This window comes from Epinephelus fuscoguttatus, linkage group LG18 (genome assembly GCF_011397635.1).
Source record: "Epinephelus fuscoguttatus linkage group LG18, E.fuscoguttatus.final_Chr_v1".
Lineage (NCBI taxonomy): Eukaryota > Metazoa > Chordata > Actinopteri > Perciformes > Serranidae > Epinephelus > Epinephelus fuscoguttatus.
In genome coordinates, this window is record NC_064769.1 from 11,230,014 (window position 1) to 11,254,329 (window position 24,316).

A 24,316-nucleotide genomic window follows, 5' to 3' on the forward strand; every position below is an offset into this window, starting at 1 on the left:
GCCTGCGGGCCAAATGTGGCCCGGCACGTCATTTTATGTGGCCCGCGAGAGCTTAAAATGTCTGATTGTCTAAAAATAAATAGGTCAAAAGCGTGATTGGACCAAAACTACATTTCCCACAATGCATGTCGATTATGTTACCCGCAAAGTGACGGCTTCCCGCCACTAGACGGCAGTGTTTCCACATCAATGCAATTTATCCAACAAGTGGAATTGAGAAATACAAATAATGGGTTAGCAAACATATTTTTTTCTATGCAACTGTAATATTTGTAACTTGTAGAGCATTACGGAAAGTAGTTTCTTTGATAACAGAAATTGTTGCCTTTTGCAAAGGCTGATGGTCTCTGATGGATTTTTTTGAGACATTTTCTTAGAAGTAACGCAAACCTTGTTGGGCACTGTTATAACGAAACACAAACTCTGTATATTAAGGCATTAAAGTACCCACACATGCAAAACAAATGTCTGGTGAGCACCAGTGGATTTGGTTACTGTATAGAGATGTGGACCAACCTGGTGTCACAGAGTTATGTGAAATGACTACTACCTCTTAACACCAAATTACATGGTGGTGGAGTGTGCCGTGTTGAAATTGTGTGCCAGCACCATGAAAATAATGCCAATGGAAGGTCAATCTGGATCCTTTGTTGTGGTGGACACATGTTAATGTTATGACCTACTGGGTAGTATAAAAAGAGAAAAAGTCCACACACAGAGGCGCTCCAGGTGATGGATGGATCAAGGATGGATGGATACACAAAAACTTTCAGCCAGGAGACTTCTTCATCTTGTAACTTAACATACTTATGTCCTTCATGTATTTACATCACGTTATATAACATACTTACATTCCAAATGATACAAATGTAGTTATCTTAGCTGACAACAGGATCTTTTTCTAAACCTAACCAAGTGGTTTTTGGTGCCTAAACCCTAACGGTGCTGCCATCATGTAATCTCAACAAAATACATGTTCACACCACCACCACCAAATAAGGAGGTTGAGGTGATGGATGGGCCAACAAACAAAGGACTTTGCGCCAGGAGATCACAGTTCAGGTCCAGTGTGAAACTAAAGGTCAACATAAGCCCCTTGTACACTGCCAGATTTTACGCAAAAGGGCCATTTTGCAGGCAAGCTGCAAGTATTTAGACACACAGCCGGATTGGTGAGTTGATCCGAGGTGCCCAATTTTCTGCCTCATAGGGTAGTCATATTTAAACCATTTTAGTTTAAACAGACCGAGGCGGCCTTCCACAACGGGAGGGGTTGTTGATGACTTGTGGGAGGAGCTGTTGAGCCACTGGTGGTGGATAAACAGGAAACAGCTGATACAAGGAATTAGCAAGCAGCTAGTAGCAAGAGGGAAACACAAACCTGACACTGTCAAGATGAGCACCTGGGGAGACAAAGTGAAATGAAGAACGGGCCGACTTACTAGAGAATTGTCGAAGGACTGTCTAGCCGTGGCTTCCCTCCCACGTCACTGTTTACGTCACATGCTGAGCTACATGTTGTGTTACTTGCTCACGCCCCCCATTGCCCCGAAAAAGGCACATTCTGTATAAACAAAAGTAGGTAGACAGCATTTTGCCGCACTCCCCGATTTTGTTTTTATACTGCCAATTCTGAAAAAAGACTGATTGGGCTTTCCTGCAAATTTGCACAATTCCTATCTAAAAAGAGCAATAGACTTCTTGTACTTTAACATACTTGTCATGTTATATAACATTCTTATGTCATGTTATGACATATTTGCATCCGGTAGGATACAAACTTACTTATTTTAACTGCAAATATGATCTTTTTCTAAATCTAACCAAGTAGTTTTGGTACCTGAAGGCCTAAAACCAATCATGTCGCCCTGTATGTAAAAAACCTAGTTATTTTAACCAAAAACATGATCATTTTGTAAACCCAGCTGAGTAATGTGGGTACCTAAACCCAACAGTGCTGCCACCATGCAATTTCAGCACAGTGTGTACCACCACCGCATGATGTGGTGCTCAGAGGTTGTGATCATTTCGTATTTCTGTGAGATCACATTGATGTAGACATATGAAAAGACATATGAACAAACATCCTCACAAAGGTCATCACTGACTGATGGTACAGTTCTGCTGATTGACATCTAAATCTAGTGTCCTGGACTTTTCCTGTCACCATTACTTAAGACAGATGTGTTATCCCAGAGGCTCCCTAAGGCCTACCATTTTACTACAAATACAACAGAAAGATTTAATCGTAGGCCACATCTGAATTAATCCATTTCAGAGTACAGAGGGAAAAAAACGAAATTGCTGTTCTCCTATTGTGTTTGTCTATTTGTCTCACTTTCTCTTCCTCTCCACATCAGATTCTAGTGTGTTCATCGGGCACTCTCTTCTTTGTTTCGTACTCTCTCCTCCCCTTTGTTCCCTCCCTCCTCCAAGTAACCCGCTCATCTCTCAGTCTGTCTGCAGCAGCCTCTGCAACAGTGCTACGGTATGTCAAAGTATGCTAATGAGGTGGCGGCATATGGCTCATTCCTTATTTAAGCTCAGCCGTCAGACAGACAGTAAGCCACTCAACTCACCAGGCATCCCGTCTCCCTACCTGTCCCTGTTGGATCACACCACACTGATCTCTTAATGAGGCTCAAGCGTTATCGCAATCAGCTCAACACACCAGACAGGATCAGTAACTGCTGCATTATCACTCCAATCTGAGCTGCTGTGTAAATCCTTTTATAGGACAATATGCAAAGAGCCGTTACTTAACACTTGTGCGTTGCGTGAAAAGGGAACGGAGCTCTGTGTAACAGCATCCTCGCACTCGCAAGCTATTTTTGTATGGGTGCACACACTTTGGCACGAACATTAATTCACTCACACACACAAGCACGCACACATAAGCATTTACCCACTGACAGTCTGGTATGTAGCTCTGTTCCATCATGCTGTGCTAAGCACTCTGTCACTCTGACAGTCTCGTTTTATTTGATGATAGGAGGGTACGACCTTGCCTATCTCACACAGTTAGTCACCGATTTACAAGCACTCACACGTACACACACAATTCACTGTCTTGACTTGAGTTAAAGTTTGATATGTGCTGTATGCGTTTGCAGTGGAAGAACAATATAATGTAGGCAGAATGCTTTGGAAACATGTTGAGCTTTTCTGTGCTTCTTCTTAGTATAATTATTATACTTCACAGTTCTTCTTAGGGAGGCATGGATGGTAGCACAACTGTGTTAAAAGCCCAGAACAGTAGAAAGCACAGACAAGCACATTTGCATGTGTTTGCAGCCAAAGATTGCTTGCAAAGCTGTTTACAGGTTTGAGGAATCATTGTCATTGAAAATATGGAGACATTTTTACACCTTTACAGGATTTTCACACATTCAAGGTAGGATGGCCTCAAATGTCCATACTAAGTGGTTTTAAAATATCCATGAAAATGATGTCAACAAGACAGCATCACACCTTCAAGATGAAAGAAGGTAGATTTGATTTTATAACTAAATGCAGTACACTGATTCATTCCCGTAACCCTGTGAACTCTGCAACAAAAATGTTCCGCCAGTGCCTACATTTGTATTTTTGCTTATTGTGATGTATCTTCAAATGCTACATGTCCATAAAATCTGTACAACCTAAGCTAAAATATTATGTAAGTCAATACACCATAATAATTGATGAAAGTATTGAAATTCTGTCATTATTAAATATAATACAAAAATTGGACGTTTTTTCAAAAGATTTTTATAAAATAACAACACAACACATATTGATCCAAAAGAATTTTAAAAGTAGAAACATAAATAAAATACTTCCTAACACTCAGTAACTTATTTGAACTACCGTGAATCTTCAATTAGCAGCCTGGAGTATTATTTGCTTCCATCACTGAAGTCAACAGGTGTTTATATGGAACAGGCGTGTAATTCCTTTTATGCAAAACTGTTGCTCAGCAAAGATGGGAAAAACAATCAAACTGTTTATTTGAACCAGTATGAATAATATTTGTATACAAATTAGGCTTCGAATAACATATCTATTACAAGTCATTCATTTAGTCTAGCTCTGACAGACAAGGCATCAGAGAGAGAGAGTAATGACAGTATTTTTTACAGCGCTCATTATGGCACCCGACAAACTGACCCAACACCACTTTATCCTGTTAAAACAATACTCACAACTCAACAACAAGATGTGTAGCCACGCAGGGCTAGCAAAAGGGACTGAATGTTTAATTGGGACTAGGCTTTTAACTGAAGTTTTACATTACTAATTTTTCGAGATATGTTAATTTATTTATGGGCAGAGTACAAAGGAGTTTTGATGGAATCATCATTCATTCCTCTGGTGCCACCGCACATTTTTGCACCACAAATAGCGTAGCACAGTGATGTCATTATGAGCGTACTGCATCATGTCAAGAAAGACAAAGGCCTTGGCCGTGGCTCCAGCTATTATCATCTTTATTTTAGATAATATACACAGGATTATGCAAAAATTGGTGTTCACATAACAGGGACATTTATGCGGAAATTCCGGAATAATACAGGCAAAATATGCACTGCATATAAGTTTAGGTAACATAAGGAAATTTCATGATGACAGGAAGACAGAAGCCTTAGCTGTCTTCTGCAAAAGGAATGAACGCTCTAGTTACTATGGTTTTTATTTTATATGGATATATATATATATATATATATATATATATATATATATAGGATTATGCAAACGGCACTTTTCTACAACCATTGCAGAAAAAAATAACTGTAATTACAGCAAAATACCACATTTCCACGGCATGTAAGGTAAGACAACATAAGGCAACATTATGATATGATGACGGGGAAGAGGAGGCCTTAGCTTTCTGCTGCTGAAAGAATGAATGCTGTAGCTATCATGGTTCTTATTTTAGATCTGTTTGAACAGAATTATGCCAACAACAATCTCCCATGCATGTTTTTAAAGGGTTAAAGCAAGTTTTCGTGCAGCTTGTATCACTTTGAATGACTTTAAAGAACCAGACATGATTTCCGTAACAGTTCATTCTACAAATCTTGCAAATCAATCCCTGAATACTTTTGGACAGTTTCCAAAATCAGCCCCTGGGTGCTTTACTAAAATGCATCACAACCTGTAGAAAAAAAAGCTGTGATTCATGTAGCTGAAATTTCAAACTGTTTAAGCGTTACAAGGCCTTCGTTTTCTATTAAGAACTGCTCTCCTTTCCCAGAGGACTGCTACAGTATACTTCAGAACAAAGGGAAATAAATGGCTCTAACCAGTAAGCTGGTGTTTGTGTGAGTGTTTGTGCACTCTCACAGTAAAATACATCTAAACCACACTTCCAAATATAACTTCAAACAGCTCCGTGTCAATGTTTGTTCACCTCGCTGTCTCTCATTCCCAAAAGACACAGTGCTTCCAGTATACAGTCTCACTTAAACAACTATGTTTACTTTAGCGAGGCCAGACAACTGACAGATGTTTGATCATGGAAAAAAGACACTTAAAGAAACTCTAACTATATTTTTCTATGTTGTCTTTTTAAGAGTCTAAAATCCTTTCAAAATACTATTACACAAAGACAAGAATGTAAGATTTACAAAAGCAAAACATAAACAAGTCAGACATTTGAAAACTATAATGGAAAGAGTTTTTTGTTCTTGAATTTGAAGCACTTTGACAACTTTGTTTGCAGTATACAAAATGGGAGCTGTCTTTCCATGAGCTGGCTGTTCAGTTTGTGTTGCCTATACAGTGCTGTAATTTATTCCATCTTTATATCCGGACAGACATCTCAGCATCAGCACTTATATTAGATTTCCATGATTTAGTTATGCTATGAGATCACTTGTCACTGTAACAGCTTACATTAGAATTTCTACCCTCGTGATTATGGCACTGTTTTTGCGTCCACTCTAACTGATTTCCGTTGGGGAGAAAGATTGAATTTTTCCTAATCATAATAGAGACCAACATATCTGCCTGAATAAAACGTCATGTTAAGTCCACACTGATGCATAGCCATGCAAACATACTGGTTTTGCAGGCGTTTAAGAGTGGAACAGAGCGAATTAAAACAAACTAATATGTTGATGATATGTCAATTTAGAGCAGCCTCTTTCTTGGCTATTAACCCATTCTCATTAGTCATTCATTTCTGTGTCAGACACCAACAAGAATAGCCGTACTTTCGTGGCATTTGACACGTTGCCAGTCAGAGTCAATATATAACGCAGCCAGACAATGGGAGTTTGAAATGCCGCCAGAAAATAATGAAAGGTTGAAAGTGTCTGTAGGGCGGATGGGAGGGGGAAATGATAATGGTAAATGGACGGCACTTGTACAGCACGCTTTAGTCTTCCGACCACTCAAAGCACTTTTACACTGCATTACATTCACCCACTCATTCATACATTCACACACTGGTGGCCGAGACTTCCATACAAGGTGCCACCTGCTACTCAGTAACTATTCACAAGCTCTCACACAATGATGGAACAGCCATCGGGAGCAATTTGGGATTCAGTATCTGCATACGGACTGGAGGAGCCGCCGATCTTCCAATTAGTGGATGACCTGCTCTACGTCTCAGCCACAGCTGGTGATGGGTGACCAACAAACACCCTGGACTTTCACCCAGGAGCCCGCTGTTCTCTTCCTGTATGAATGTTGAGCCAAACCATGCTGCATTTTTCGCACAAGGAAATAAACGTAAATACAAGCTGTTTAACCAGTGTTGTAAAGTTATTTGATCAAGGCTGTATGTATCTAAGGAGTAGAAACTGTACACTTCCTGTCAAAATGGAAGTGTATTTTGAAATGACACAATGCATGTAACAGGCATAAATTGACACAGTGTCTCAGGACGTCAACATGGATGCATCCAGAAAACTTAACACGACTATGTAGACGTCAAAAGTCCACTGAACAAGCGGCGATATGTGACGAATTGGGAGTGAGAATACTGTACGTTGTGTGACTAGTGCTTGCCATTTCTGTTACTACTCCTGGTAATAACCGGTGCTGGGGGCTGGGGGCTAATCGTTAGTGCCCCCACAGCGCTCACTGCATTGGTTGTTTTTTATTTCAACCGAGAAACCGCGGTTTCGTTTCACAATGCCAGAAAAATCAGTCAACTTGATCTCAGTGGAGTGGGTGGATTCAAAGGTCTGGACCCAGGCAAGCACTATTTGCTTAGCCTACTAAACAAATCATGATCCACTGAATGTTCTTTAGTGTTGTTGTGTCTTTCACTGCTCTGTTTCTTTGCCTCGCTGCTCTTAATTCATTTTCCTTTCAGCACTCTACCTGATGATATTCTCCCTTAGATGTGACTAATTAGTATATCAAAATGAAAAAAAGAAAAAATAGTGGACTGTTTTCAAACGGGTCCACATGAAACTTGTGCTTAAGATCTCCTCGCTGTTCTGTGATAAAACTTTGATGAGACCTTTTCGGATTGATACATGAGATTCCTAAGGCAGTACAACTGTAATCACAGCAGGTGCCCAGAAAAACAGTATAGGACCTCTTGTACCGCACGACTGTGATTTGAATGGAACCGATGTCGCAGTTTGAGAGATTAATGCTCAGGGAATCTTGTTTTTCTTCTGTTGAGGTTATTTAGTAAATAAAGCAGATTTGTAAAAAGCAGATAGTGAAAAGGCCTTCAGGTCCCTTCCATTCCTGTTTTCCTTTTCATCTTGATTATAACCCTGGTGAAAATCTGGCGACTGAGTGAACGTTTCTATTTTAGGTAGATGCAGCTTATGAGCTTTATGTGCGTGTGTCCACTGTAATACATGTGTGCCTTTTCCTCTGACTCACCGTCCAGCCTCCTCCGTCCGTAGTCATGTCGCAGTAGACCTGGAAGCCTGAGGGGTGGTGAACAGGGAACACTGAGTAGATGCCGTCCTCTCTCTGACCACTGGCGTACAGATCACCGCAGTCACGGGGACGTGAGCCTAGGGAGAGGTGAAAGCAGGGAGACACGAAATAAATTAGGTCCAATATGGCTTGCAAAGGGAAAGATTGCTCTGAGCGGTGAAGTGAAATCAGTAATAAAGAGAAGATGAGGAAAACATGAGATAACTGTCTGCAGCTGGGCAAGGAGAGGCACATGAGTACAACGAACATGAGGAAGCCATTCTGCTACTATGTTGTGAAGTCATCCTGTCAAAATGAGACCTCAAAGTGTTGGCTTACCCAATTATTTTCTAAAAGGATGGCTCTTGAAAAGGACAGATAGAGCTATGAGGAGGTTGGGAATGGCTGTGTGGAGAGGGAAGACACAAAAAAGATAGATGGTGAGATGGATGGGGCGGGTGATAGATGACACAGTGGGACAAGGGAGTCTTAAGTGCGGCGGAGATAAAAACGTAAAAAAGACGGTACGCAAGTAGGTCGGAATGAAGACAGAAAGGCACAAGGGTGGAGCGCGGACGTGATGCCACAGAGGAGACGCAGATATATAGCATACAGATTTGAGATAACACAAGTTGTAGGAAAAAGGAGAAAACAAAAGACATTATGGAAGTCGGAGAGGAAGTAGTAAGGCTTAGTGATGAGATATATACTGTACATTTGAGCGATACGACACAGACGAAGAGACAGGAAGAGTGGAGTATATAACAGACAGACAGAGAGAGAATTCAGGAGAAAAGTTAGTGCAGAGAAGAAAAGACGGCGACAGGGAGCTTGTAAGCTACAGCAGAGCAGAACAGTAGCACCCTTGTCTGTGACTGAGACACCCATTTTACACAGGGGATACAAAATCTATTCCCCAGGAAGCGGGAGAGGAGCCCTGTGATGAGGACAGTCATAGATTATGCATGCCAGCCTTCTGCTAGGTCAGACCCCTAAGTTTAAAACAGCCAGGAGAGTTCTCCAAAAGGCCATACAAGATTTTTTCGCAGTCCCAACACGATATGAAATGTTTGGTCTCCCCGAAGCTTTTCCGTTTCTCCGTGTAAGCCTTGACTACTGAGCTCTGGCTTTCATCATCATCACACATAAATGGTAACATTTCCCAGTTCTTCTTTTCATTACAGGGAACCGAAGATGTCTGGGTTCCACGGGACATTAAAAAAAGAGACTCATCATTATTTAAGAATTTGGTCCTCTATAACAAGGGCTTTCAAAGTTTTCAGTTTAATGATCCCTTGCAGCGGAGACTTTTTTCTTCCAAGGACCCCCCCCCATGATTGTACTGATACTCCAGGTCTACTTCAGCTTCACAACTTTGTTCACACATAATTTAACGCAGATGAATTCTCTAGCGTGTGTGCTCATTTATTCAATCCATACCTTTCCATTCCAGAGACAACATGTAACCTTGCTGTCTTAATGACATTTTGTGTGACAAAAAGTTTCTAGTCTTGCCTACAACCAGTTGTTTCAAGGGATGGGCAGATCAATATTAAATAATCAATACTACATATACGTTTTCATTTTGAAGATTGTGTACTTTTGCACGCATTGTTATGTGTACTCAAACAACATATGGGTGCTCACATGCAGTGCACTGTGATGCGTACCTTGACTACTTTAATGCGACATAATTGCAGTGAAAGCTGAACAAAAGAGGAAAATACCATAAGAAAGAGAACTTGGAGCTGCAGCAGAAAAGAAGGGAGGAGGAGGGAAATGCTTCAGCCTCCGACACAGAGACAGGGTTCACTGGCAGAGTCTCCTCAGAGAGGCTCAGGCAATATATATGCAGGTAGTAGTGATATTAATATTTTAGTCAAACTGGGTCGTCAGCATTGAATAATGTTACATTTTCAAACTGCAATTGGTCATCATTAGCTGTTGCTTCAGTAGACTGATTATTCACCTCGTAAATCATGACACATTGCTCTCCCCTACATGAGTACAAAAGCCGCTTTAACCTGTTGAGATCCCCTGTCCCGTCTAATTTACATAACTTTTGTAGGATGTCAAGATCGATGATATCCTCTGATTCCTCCCAAATGCATCAACTTATTTAATGGGATGTCTATAAGCCAATCACAGTGTTCCACATCATCTAAAGTAAACAGCAGTAGAGCCACATCCCGTTTATTAACAAACATGGCCAACCGAGGCAATGAGGATGTGCAAGGAACATTTAAATCCAATAATTAGGGCTGTAATCAACCAAAGAAAGTTTGGATCAATTGAAATTCTACCTACTCTTCAACCAATCGATTGGTCTATGGGGGGAAAAAATCTGCATGTTATATCCAGATTAACTAAATTGCCACAGTGCACTGAAAGCGCTGTTTTTTTGTTTTCCTATCACAAGGCTCAACATTAACACTTGCCCAGGCAAGTTATCTCCGTTTTCAGGCAAGTGGAATTCCTCAAGTGGAAAATAAATGTGATTTCAAATGTAGTATATCTGAAAATAATCTGCGCACTGTAACACTTTTGCACCTGAGCAGCGTGCATGTTGTCTTACTACTCAACGTTGAGCAGGTTTGATGAAATCTTTCTGACATACTGTACACTTTAGAAGTTGCGGTTGAGGATGTCATGTACAACATACTTTTACTAATGTTAAATATCTCTATAACATTGCATGTCAGACACAGACTCAGTATTTTTAGCTCAGAAGCTATGTTAGCCATCATGCTGCTCCAACCAGGGCGGTGTAGTCCTATCCCTTTCAGAAGATTTATAACCCAGCCTTAAACTGTTGTGGCTTTTTGGAGTAAAATAAGTCCATTGTGATATAATCTGACCTCAAATGTCCTTTGTGATTATCTATCCATCTTCAGAATAAAAATGAGAGTTGAAAAATGTTTTTATTTGGGTAAAACACTGGGCTCATCACTGTCACCACCCATTCAGTCAAAGTGGAGAAGAGGCGGGACAAATACCACAAAGACCAACCATCACAGAAGACAAATAGGCTACTGAATCCACTGCTGAACAACAACTGCAGTTTTCATATGGCAAAAGTAATGTTTTAGTGGATTCACAGCCTTGTTAAATTAACCAGCAGTTGTCCAACCAATGAGAATTTGGTCAGACAAGAGCATATCAACCAAACGACCAACCGACCAACCGACCAAAAGGTGACAGCCCCACTAGTTGCCATATCGTTAAAGTACATAATTTGTGTTCAAAGTAAACATGAGATTTTATATTACTTACACAAGTCAAAAAATCATATTAAAGTTTTATAGCAATCCGTACAGTGGAATGGACGGGAGAGCTGAATGTCACTGGAATATGAATACGGAAGTGATGTTTAAATAGAGAAATACTGTTCTAATTAGATTTTCTAATGATAAAATCTGCTTATGTTACATCCTTTTAATTATGTACACAGAATATTCATCTCAGGAGAATTTCAACATACTGTTGTCTGGAGATACTTCAGGATTAAAAGATATTCTGAGCAGTAACGACAATATATACAATACAAAATATATATGCAATATGTTTAAAAGCATCACCTTAGTCATTATACACACATACACACACACACACACACACACACACACACACATATAGATAGATACAGATATGAGTTAGCCATTCATGGAAAATAAATCAACTCTTTTGAGATAATTTATTGTCAGTTTTACTATTAAGTGATTCCTGCAATGATCTGCCTTCAGAATTTTCAGCCATTGGAATGGACAGAAAAAATAACACATAATCAGGTATCCTAACTGAAAAAACCCACTTATTATGAATGTGCAAAACTGTATTAAAAACTTACTTGAATAATGTCATCCAGAAATAGTGTTGAACCACATCATGATACAGAAATCTGACCAGACTAATCTAGACTAGAGGTAATTATAAGTGCACTTTCTTTTATGGTAGCCAACCCTATAAAAGCTGTGCAGTGTAATATAGCTGATATATATGCTCGTGTAAAGAGTACAATGAATACTTACTATGAAGGCAAGTGCTGCTGCCACCAAAACATACATGACTGGACTTGTTGCTCAAATGTTTCGACAGCAACAAGTGAAACAGACTTGAGGCCTGTCCATCAGAGACGTCTATAGAGACTCTATAGCCTCACACCTTCACAGACTTGACATGATGACGGTATGTTACTTTACAGTAAGTACGGCTGAAGTCCATAGGGGCTCAGTCCGCAACTCCAGAGGGTTGGCATTTGGATTCAGCCAGCGTTTCCTGCCTTCAGTTATGATTGTCTGCATTCTGCCTCATCATCCAGCTTTCCTGTTGCCTGTTTCTGCCTGCTTGTTATACCTATTGTGGACTTCATGGTCCTATTTATTCTATATTCTTCATACTGTCAAGACCAATGCCAACAATTTGTCTGTCTCTTTTTTTTTTTTTTTGGAGCTAACTTGACTCAAACAGGAGGAAATGGTGCAATTTGTTGTGGACTATTTTCAGCTGTGGATTTGATGCACTATTGAGGCAGCAGGATGTGGAACCAACTTAAAAGAATGCTAGTGTTGGCAAAAAAAAAAAAAAAAAAAAAAAGGAACAGGTCACTCGGGTCGATGTGGCTCATTGATGTGTTTTTAATCGTTTTTAGGCAACAATGGAAGTCTATCAGACAGAGTTATAGGCTGTCAGGCTTTAGATACATAGTCAGTAATTGTAAGTAAGATCATTCAGTGTTAGTTTTTGTCTTTTCATTTGCTGACAATAAGAAAATGTAGAGGCAGACACCAGACATATCCTTCAAGGAGACATTTTGTATCTAATGATGTGTGCTTGGTGTGGTGTGGTGGGGTGTGTGTGTATGCTTTGTGTTAGCAATGGGATGGAACCTTTGAGGAGAGTATCTGCTCTGAATCTCATCTGTTTGGCGGCAAAATCCTTAGTCGCATAAACCCTTCAAAGTAAATCACTCTGACATCACAGGCACAGCACAGTAGGAACTGAACTCATTTAAATGCACCCTGTCCTCGCAACTCCAGAGAACACTGCTCATCTGTGGCAGCCATTATAGTTGTTTCCAACCATGCACATGTCTGACTCAAGCTCTTCTCTTTATGTTCTATCTTTCTCTTTTGTTTGAAAATGCAATACCAGAGAAGTGAATAATTAAATTGGCAGCAAAAATAACAAAAAAATAAAGAAATATTCCAAACGTCAAGCCAATACCTTGTACTTGCATGCTTGTTACAGGCAACAGAAATGGGCTCTCACTTGTGAATCCTGTCCGTATTGTAAAGCCACTGTGCAACAGTAAGGCAAAGTCAGGCAGACCACGAACTGAAAAGTAGGACTTCTGCAGTGGTTTCTGTACAACTCCTGCTATCGTCTGAGCTGAGAGGGGCTTCACTGCTGTCAGGTCTGGATTCATATAACTTTGAAAATTTAATATGCTCTTATGGGAATCCAATGCAAACAGTATAGCGATGAGTACTTCAAACATCCACAGGCACAGTGGGACAGACAAGCAGTCAAAGATATTCACGGCTGTGCCCAAACTTAAACACATATGCACACAGGCATAAAGAGACAGACATTAAATATTGAAAACAAGCTGTTGCGTATGTGGATATAGTTTTTATTTATCTACCTACTGTGCCGTAGTAAGAACAGTTATTATAAAAGATGATAAGTACCTAGAGTACTGAGCCTATGTCAGAAGTCACATAGAATTACAAATGGATATATACAGTAGGTGTTAGTGACACATCCTATTATCTGTTATTCTGGTGTAGCATGTACATCAAGTATCTTAATACCAGAATGCTAATGGTAAGAGCTGTTATTTCTAAACAGCCAAAAGCAAGTTAACCCACACAAGAATGCCATAATAATGAACCCAAGGATATATTGCATAATAAATAAACATGGGCATTTAGAGATGATGTATATGTTGTGTACCAATTTTAAACAGAAGTGATGTTTTTGTTGTTTTTCTCGCTGTTCTCTAGTTCAGTGTAGATGTCTTTGATGAAATGTCAAGGCTGCACTACACAAAAACACTGACTTGCCGCTGGCTGCTTGGTTGTAGTTTGTCCTGACTGTAGCTCTGAGGAGTAAACGGAGTGGAAACCTGCAAAGAGCTACATTACAAGAAGGATTTGGTGGACTTAATGTAGAGAATATATATATTATTCATGTGCAGATTACATTAACAAATCCTTACCATAGTTTTTTTCTGTGTTTTTTATGCCATGCTTTATATTTTGTTTTGCGTTCATGATCATAGTCTATCTTGCAGAGATGCACTTCCACACGTTCAAAAAAAATCATGGCCAGTAAACTTTGAGCAGAGAATGTGTGAAGTGCTGTTCATGGTGCTGAACCTTGGTGCTGCTTGATCAATTGATCAATCACTCCTGACATTTACCTAGCTTCAGGATATGTATGCTTTAAATATGTCAATGCAAAGCACTCTGCGGACACTTAGATGGAACATAACAGAATTTAATGTGGCAATCAACCATAAATCAAGCAGAGAAGTTTACCCTGACATTTTATTGGTGTTATTGCAAAACAGTTGTGATTGCCTAGACTGATTTTAACTAATTAATATCTGGCTCTATATACAGTTAAAGGTGAAAGCTATACATTTGGCCACAACAGAGAGAATAATAGCTATTTTGCCTTAAGAGACAGTCCACCCTTAAATAACATGTTTCCCTCTTACCTGTATGCTGTTTTTCAGTCTAGATTGTTTTGGTGTGAGCAGAGTGTTGTGGATGTCTGCCTTCTCTCCAATATAATGGAACTAGATGGCACTCAGCTGTTGGTGCTGAAAGCACCAAAAAATAAATTTAAAAAACCCCAACAGCAATGTCTCTTCCCAGAGATCATGACACAGTTTCTCAAGATAATCCACAGACCTTGTTGTGAGCAGTTTAATGAGGGAACTATTATCACCATATCACCGCGCAGAGTGAAGTGTGCACCACAAGCAAAGTGCCATCTCGTTCCATTATATTAGAGAGAAGGCAGACATCTCCAACACTTGGTATCTAACACCAAAACAATCTAGATTGATAAATAGCACTCCAAGTGAAAGGAAAAATATGTTTTTTTGATTGTGGGGTGATCTTTGTTATTATCAGGTCGTTATTTCCCCCTTCCTTGCCTCTACAGAGCCCAGGACAGTGTATTGTCAGGTCAGTTATATCTGTTGTGAGGACAGGAGTGGGTAAAATTATTGATTGACAGATTCAGCACTATAGAAAGGGTTAACACTAATAACAATGCTGACTTTGGTTTCAAGGTAAATGCTTTCTTCTGTAAGCTGTTGAGAACATACAGAACTATGGGTAATTCTCTAGAACGCTCACATTAAATGGAAGATATGGTCAGCAAGGATATATTTATTCTCCCAAAGTCTTTCATCAATGTCAGAGAGAATAGTTTATATACGCCTTCAGCATGAATTGTATCTCACAGTCCAGTGTGCTGTTGCTGAGGCGGTTTTGCACAGCTACTAATGAATAGGTCTGCATATTTCAGTAACCCCAAATCCCCAAAGTGATAAGTATGTATGTATATATTTTCAAATCCCACTAGTTTGTGTACATTTTCATTCTTTAAGAGTTAAACACACTGATAAAAGGCTTTTAAAAAGTACTGGTTAAAAGCTTCTTTCCCATACAAAGTTGCTGCACATGCAGGAACTCCTCATGTAGCAGAAATGATGCATAATGAGCTGTAATCCCTGACAGACAGCTGACAGAACTGGACACCTGTTTCCAGGAGGGTCAGTATGAACTATCATCGGCTAACAGAAGCAGCCAATGAGCCAATCTCCAGCAGAAACAACGGGGCTGATGTAATCATCATTACAACCTTGTTCTGACTGCTGACTTTACCGTGTTGTGCAGGGAAGGATTTTGTAAATACACAGAGCTCATACATAATTATTCCTTATTATGAACACTTTAGCAGACATTTTCCCAAATAACTAAGAATGCAAACACATCTATAATCTAATAAAATGCAAAACACTAACCTTACAATAAATATTACCTCGTATTATTCAGTCTCTCTGTAGAGATTTTTAGAACAGTGATGTTACTTCACATCACGTTGCATCACATTGTAATTGTGTTCTCCTCATACAAGTGCATGCAGCGGGGGATGTTATGCAGCTCATAAATTGACTAATGATTGCCTTAGCAATGGGAAGCAGTGTTGTGTCTGTCTCTGTCGCTGTTACCATTAATATATTGTAGAGCCAGGAGACAGCAAATTAAAATAAAGCTCCAAGAAATGATGACACAATTGAGTTATAATACCTGCTGTGAGATAACAATTCTGCTAAGATCTGAGGGACAATTTCTCCACCAATTAATTTATACTTTATTGCTACCCACGATTCTGCTATGTTTGTTCTAACTGTTTACTGATTGCTGCAGATAATCTGGTTAAAGCAGGATTTTACTGCTGTAAAGATGGTCTTTTCATAAAATTGGGCTATCGATGCAGCAGAGAGACACAAATGCTTTTAAAAGTGGTGCCACATGACCAAAGAAAACAAAGGAAAAGAGCTGTGGCTTTTGCTTTGCTCTGGAGGTAGATAACCTACAACTACCAGAATGCACAGCGCCACACCAGACCAATAAATGCTCCTGCTGGTGGTTGATGTAATGCAAGCTTGACCTTTTTAGACAGGAAACAATAGGAGAGCTGGTAGGTAACAAACAGTCTTGAATTACAGTTAAATAGTAAGTTAAAATATGTTTCTGAGAACATCTGAGGTAAGACATAGGCAATGCAGCAACATACTCTTGGTTCATATTTGATCAGCACTGCTTAGTTTTCCAGTTTGATCTCAGTTTTTTTAAGCCTTAGTTTTTACAATACAGGATACAGTGTATCGCCCACTTCCTGTTTAGAGATTCTCATATTACAGCCAAACAGTGCACTTAAATATATTTCTGAGCACATTTTAGGGGACAAAGAGGCAATGCAGTAACAGAACCTGGTTCATATTTGATCACTGCTGCCATTTGATCTGAGTTTGGTCCGAGCTTAAGAGAGTGAGGGGGGCGGGTCTCTGTCTTGATCCACTCCCATACTCTTTTGGTGCTTCTCAGAATCAAGGAAGGATCCTTAGACGGCTGAATTTCAATGAGGCTATGTCATCAAATCCCACCAAAAAACTGCTCCAATTTCAAGGATCCTTCCAATTCTACCGAGGACCGAGTCCTACCTTCAGGGAATTGTCAAGATTGCATGTGTGTATCCACAGTAGAGCTCAGATTCTCTGCCCGATGGCGCCACTGGCCATGCACATGTGAGTTGTCGATGGTTACAAAGTTTGTGGCGGCTTCATCGAGTGTACCAAGTGCAGACCGATGCTGGTATATGACAGCAAAAGGCAGGGACCTCGACACTTAAGAGGGACATGACGAAGGCTTGCCATGGAAAGAAAGACGACAGTCAGCCTTCAATGTCCATGTTCGTATCCTTAAAAAAATGTCGAGTTTAAACCGGACTCGGGCTCATAATTACAGTTAAAGGGACGGGCCTGGCTCAGACAGAACATGCACGGGCTCGGGTGGGGTCAGGCTGGATTTTTTGGGCCTGGTCTAAGCTCTAATCCACAGTGGGCCTGAAGTACCCACAATTCCTTGTGTGTCATTTGCTGTAATTAAAGGCGAGGCCTCTTCAATAATGCACACAATGTGTGTTCACTGGATGCTAGGAAGGAGTCTTGCCAAGCCTCTTTTGGACCTGACTTGGAAGGACCCATCCTACCAAGGAAGTATCCTTGACTTTGAGTCTGTGGTATCAGGCATATGAAAATGCAGAAGTAAAATCTGTAGTTTGAGCAACAGCCCTCGAGCCAACAAAAATTCAGTTAAAGATTTAAGCTGAGAGATGAGCAGGGAGATCTAGGCGCTGGTAAGATGGAGGGAAGTTTACTGCAGTTCATTTACACATATTACCCATACTGTTATGACTCAAAACTGGTTAAAAATCAGCAAAGTATTCCTTGAAGGCAAGAAAATTGTGGAAGGTGGTGTCTGGCTTAAAACTGTGTGAAACAGATGGCTGAGCCACCAGTGGAAAAGTTCAGCACCATGGACAGAGCTCTCTGCTGGCCTTTGAAAACTCTGTATCACCAAATGTCTGCTTTCTAAGAATAAATTGGCCAGTTTTTCTGTATTTTTTTTTTTCCAGATTATTCAGTGGGGTTTTAAATAGTTTATTTAGCTTGAGGAGATTTTTTAACCCATAAAGCAACACTTTATTTGTCAGTTCATCTGAAAAAATCTAACCATTAAAACTGGAAATAAATGTTTTTTATGGGACAGATATGCTGTGATATTTTTTGGTTGTGATCTGTGATCTACCTCCAGTTAACTTTAGATTACATTGTGCATTACTGTATAAATATAACATGAACATCGAGTTTTTCCGAGTAATAATGCAGTTGGTTATGCAGGGTTTGGAAGTGTAGGCTTTATTAACTACTGCTGAAATTTCTTAACTGGCTCATTATAACAACAGGATGCAGAATGTAAATGTAAAATGTAAATACACACACAAGGTTGCTCTGCTGCTTTGCATTGCCTCTAGTACAGGAGCTATTCATTTTTTCAACAGAACTCATTTTCCATATAGTTTTTACCTGTTGGAGGCCCATGAAGAGAAAAATAAATAAAGCAGTCATGTAAAATTAACATGGAGCAGCATGGTGCTCACACGGTCAAGCGCAGCTTCTGTGGTCAGTGCAGCAGCTTCAGTTGATTATAATGCACGTGCTCTGTTGTGGGCATTGTTGTGCCGTACAAGGATTTCTAACAAAGGCCTACACTTTATCCATAAACTTTTGGGCCTACATGTAACAATCAAAGCCTGAGACCACATGTTGGCGCCCAAAAGAACAAAGATGCGAAGTTTGGTAGATAACAAGGACTGCCTGCTTCAAGAAGAAGGACAAGGACCCCCTTCTTTCCCCGAGTGATTCCCCGCTACGAGCCGGAATTAACTCGCCTCGCCAGAGACTTGCCCCCTCGCTGAGGACCTGTTAGCCGCTGTGAGCCGCTAACCACTTCACCTCTGCCGTAACAAAGGACGCACGAGGAACGACCGACACATCACTCCACCTTCTGCAACAGTAAGAGGCTTTAGCTCTGGGCAGATAGTAGTTAGTGTGTGTTTTCTTTTTAAGTTTGTAAGGGCTTGTTGATACGGACCGCCGCGTCCGATTTTGGCTGCATTGATATTGTAAAAATATTGCCTGTGTTGCTGCTGTCTGTTATTCTCCTGCCTGTTTGTGTCTGCTTGTAATACATAGTGATCCGACCTCGTCGGACCACTATTGTGTCGCCCAGCACGCGGGATCGATCAGTACTTCGGCTGTGTTGGTTCAATGTCCAGATTCACGCCGCTCACCAGCTGAGCCTAGCGCATCTCTGCGTAACACAGACGGGTTACTGCATCTCAATACCGCCTGCGTGACCACACTTCTGAGTGCTTCCCTTTCTCTCTTCCTCTCTTCCACTAACCTACACTTGGAGCCGAGCAATTTGAACTTCCCTCTCTACCGGCTCCCCTCCTTTTTGAGTCGCGTGCTTTCTTGGCGAGCCGCCATTGCGTGACGTAGCTTGCAGCGTCACAGCCGCCATCTTGCTATGCTCACACGCCTCTCTCTCTCTCTCACACACCCACTCGCTCAGACATACATACACATACGTACACACACACTCACACATTCTCGCTCACTCACCCACTTTCTCCCACACCCTCATACACACCCACACACACACACACACACACACACACACACACCCTTCTTGATGCTTGCTGGTTGATTCGGTAATGTTTTATAGTTGATAGGGTTTATAGAGCAATGTTGATGTTGGTTGTAAATTAATGTCATCAGTGTGAATAAACCCTGTTATACTGCAAAGAGAGGTTGCTTTGGTTTTTCATTGTATACTGTGATGAAGCTGGTTGACAAAGTCAGTGCCTGAGCTCCACTCCTTCCTGTTCATCTTATAGTTGCTGATATCTCCCTAGAATTAGCTTCCTAAGTGAACACTCTTGAGACTGAATTTACGTCTGATCATTGGTCCGGGTTTTCCCGGTGGTGCCCCGCTGTAAGCTAATTTGATTATTATGCTTATGTAATAACGAATTAGTTATTAATTAATTAATCAAATATTTTAATAATCCATAATTAATATTAATAATTATGAATTATTGCCAATGATCATATTTAGCTCCTCCTCTTCCCAACAGCATGCTGCAGCAGAGATGTCACGGTCCATCCATGTCCTATGTATTTTGGACAAGAGATACATCTACACTCACTGGCAACTTTATAAGGTACACCTTCAGAACTGACTTAATTCAATGAGGCATAGATTCAACAAGGTACTGGAAACATTCCGCAGAGATTTTGGTCCATATTGACGTGATGGCATCAGGCAGCTGCTGCAGATTTGTCGGCTGTACAATCATGATATGGAGGTCTCTGGAGTACAATGAACTCATTGTCATGTTCAAGAAACCAGCTTGAAATGATGTGAGCTTTGTGACATGGTGCGTTATCCGCCTAAAAGTAGCAATCAGAAGATGAGTACACTGTGTTGCTACAATACTCAGGTAGGCTGTGGCACTTAAATGATGCTCAATTGGTACTAAGGGGCCCAAAGTGTGCCAAGAAAATATCCCCCACACCATTACACCACCACCACCAGCAGCCTGAAACGTTGATACAAGGCAGGGTGGATCCATACTTTCATGTTGTTTTTGCCAAATTCTGCCCCTACCATCTGAATGTTGCAGCAGAAATCAAGACTCATCAGACCAGGCAACGTTTTCAAGTCTTCTATTGTCCAGTTTTGGTGAGCCTGTCTGAAATGTATCCTCAGTTTCCTGTTGTTAGCTGACAGGAGTGGCACCTGGTGTGGTTTCTGCTGCTGTAGCCCATCTGCTTCAAGGTTTGACATGTTGTTTGCTCAGAGATGGTCTTCTGCAGACCCGTGGTTGTGACAAGTGGTTATTTGAGTTACTGTTATCTTTCTATCATCTTGAACCAGTCTGGCCATTCTCCTCTGACCCCTGACATCAACAAGACATTTTGGCCTGGAGAACTGCCGCTCATTGGGTATTTCTCTTTTTCTGACACCCCTGGAAACCCTAGAGATGGTTGTGCAGGAAAGTCCCAGAAGATGAGCAGTTTCTGAAATACTCAGACCAGCCCGTCTGGCACCAACAACCATGCCACGTTCAAAGTCACTTAAATCACCTTTAGTCCCCAATTCTGATGCTCGATCAGAAGGTCGTCTTGACCATGTCTACATGCCTAAATGTGCTGAGTTGCTGCCACGTTATTGGCTGATTAGCTATTTGCATTAACAAGCAGTTGGACAGGTGTACCTAATAAAGTGGCTGGTGAGTATATCTCAGTGATTCTCAACCTTTTTCCTGTCAGGGACCCTCAAAGTGATAGACAATGCCTCACAGCCCCACCCATTTGATAAAGTTTTGCTTCAGAATGTTCACTCTTATAACTCTGCTCATATTGGGCTCACATCCACGGTGAATTAATAGGTAAAATAAACTATTTCTCATTTTTCTGAGGACCCTGAAACTCTTTCAAGGATCCCCGAATCCCTGGTTAAGATCTGCTGATCTAAATTAAAAATCATAGTTTGGTTTTAAAATGTGTGTATAGTCAAGCTCCTGAGAGATCCACTGATATTTTTAACTTAAAGGTGTAAAATCTATTCTGAAGAAGAAAGAGACACATACTAGCTAATTGCTCATTTAAATCAATTAGGCTGTTGAATCCACAGACCTAAACCGACAGTAAGATGCTAATTAATAAAACACCCAATGCATCATGTGAAGCACTCCAGCTCCTGAGAGCAAAAGTAAAAGTACATGCCTTTGCCCTCATGTTTGCAAATTTATGAGACATCTTCCATATTCTCAAGCCGTGCTGCTCACACAGGAACGTGAACACTGCAAAGCAAATCCAACAGGGGGAATGCCATCGGGTATACTGTGCCTGCTTGAAAGCCTTCCAATGGGATGATGCCTCGGGCCCTTCTCTGCCTCTCAGCAACACAGCCCAGTGGACATGCAAGTCATTTCTCATGTACAGTAAAAAATTCCACATCTCTACCAAGGCCACTGGATAATGTGGATGAGATGTAGCCCAGGGAAACATACTGATATCACCGGGAGAGGTTGACTTGAATGAATATGTGGTAAGATGGATGACAGACCACACCGGAATGTAATTTTACAAAATAGTGGAGTTGGTTCAACAGGGGATGAGATCACGACACGGAGCAGAAGGTCAAACATGTAGGTAGCCAGTGATGTATGAATAATATATACAGAGACAGAGGAATAAATTGAATAGCAGACAGACAAATCTACAAAGAAAGAATCCAATCTCGCCCAACAGGTACAAATAGTCAAGCCACGCCTCATTTCGCTTACCATTGGCGCAGCCCTTGAAACGGGTCCCTCTGACTGGTGCCCTCTGCAAGTCGGCCTTGACACGCGCCTTCAGGCCCACGTTCTCCTTCTGCATGGCATTGAGAGCATCACTCACCGAGTTCACCACCTTCACCATGTTGATCTGACTGTCTGACAGCAGCTGTAAAACGCACACACACAAATACACACAACACAGTTGCATTTATCAATAATGGATAGTAGTACAAGCTGTATATATTACTTCAACAAGGGTTTTACAACCTTCCAGGCAGTCAGTGAATTCCATTTATTTCACAACATTATAAAAAGTATCTATCAGATGTGTAAAATGTTCTTAGTTATAATCCATAGAATTTCAATCTATAAAACATAATTTTTGAAGCTATTTATGGCTTGCATCGGATTGTCATCAAATCTACAGTGCACCATTTCTGCACTGGATTTGTGTTTGACTCACAGAAAACAATGCATGTGCATGCTGGACGAAAAAAGAAGTAGCTGATCCCGATCCATTTTTAAAGGAAACATATCTGCACTGGTACAAGTATTGTGCTATAAAGAAGACATATATAAAGACATTTTCACCATGCTTGAACAGCTAAGGAAATATACAAGTTTCTTGTCTTCTTAAGTTGTATTTCTGTATGTTTCTTGCCTGCAGTCATTTGGAACGGACTGTTTGGGATCTGAATTGCTAAGAACTTCTTAGCGTTATCACCAGTAAGCACAGGTGTCGCCAAATCAACCAGAACCCGAAGCTTGCGGATTATGACTTTAAGATAAGCAATCCGAAACATTTTTTTTGCCTTTGATTTTGTCAGAGTTACATCACATTCGCATAGTAATGCACCTGCAAGAAGGGACTTAAAACATTCTCCTCTTTAGAGGGCTCAAGGATGATCCTCCATCTGACGTTTAAGAGCACAGCGACAAATCTTTATAATGGAAAAAGTGTACAAATTTACCTGATCTATATCACAATGTCTGGGTAATGTATGTCTGCTGGGTTTGATTCCATGTTTAATAGCTTGTAGGTGCTGCACTTAGATGTCGGTGCATCTTTGAACACACCAGCAAGGACAGTTCTCAGAGTAGCTTCAACTGTATAACCATGTGATGACAAAGTGACTTTGAAAAAAATAAGTTGAGGTGGACAAATGTTGAGCGTATTAAAAAGTCGGACTACAAAGTTGGAGCATTCTTTGGAAAATGAATGTACTCAATTTGTAGTTAATCATACAGTACATAACCACGGGCACAGTCAAATCCTTTAGAGACTTTCAGAAACACACAAGTGCAAAGAGAGCCCTGTGTAGCAAAGCACCACATGGTACCCTATCCCATAATGCACCCTGGTGAATGCTGTGAATTTCAAAACGCCCTGTGGGAAAGCTGGTGATGAATGTATGTGCTGGGCCTAGCAGAGAGCAGTGTAACCTCTCTGATCTGCTCTGGTCACATTCTTACCTGCAGCCCTTTATACACTGTTCATTGCCAAAAGGTCGTTTTCACATATTGACCTAGTTAGCCAACACCTATGCACAGCCAGGTGTTGGGCCCCATATGTACACACACACTATACTTTTGCAGCTCAGAGAAATATTCCTGCTCTTCTTTGCACTCTCTCACTCCCTTTCTTTCATTTTTCCACCACATACTCAAATGCACACCCACAAACCCACACAAAGACCTGCAGTGCTGAAAGTCATATATAAGGGGTTCAGAGTCTTCTATCAAAGGTGTGTCTGTGCAGCTATATTCAGGTGTTAAAACTGCATTAGACAGAAACCCCGCTGGCCTTTCCCTGGCCTCAATAACTATGCAACACACCTCTGAGGCACAGCGAGCTGCACTGCAATCATATTACATGGGCACTGGGGCTTTAACCCACACACACAGTCATAAACAACAACAGCACATTTACGTACCCACATGC

The 24,316-nt window shown here is 40.8% G+C and overlaps 1 protein-coding gene across 4 annotated transcripts in view; it reads right to left on the bottom strand.

Moving 5' to 3' along the window:
• Nucleotides 1-24,316, bottom strand: part of fibcd1b (fibrinogen C domain containing 1b) — a 160,579-nt gene that overhangs the window by 69,170 nt on the left and 67,093 nt on the right. For all 4 annotated transcript variants that reach the window (XM_049604685.1, XM_049604684.1, XM_049604686.1 and 1 more), the window contains 2 exons: nt 22,381-22,540; nt 7,837-7,973 (listed from right to left, as the gene is read on the bottom strand). In XM_049604685.1, the coding sequence (XP_049460642.1) occupies nt 7,837-7,973; nt 22,381-22,540 (297 nt within the window). The remainder of the gene's footprint in view (nt 1-7,836; nt 7,974-22,380; nt 22,541-24,316) is intronic.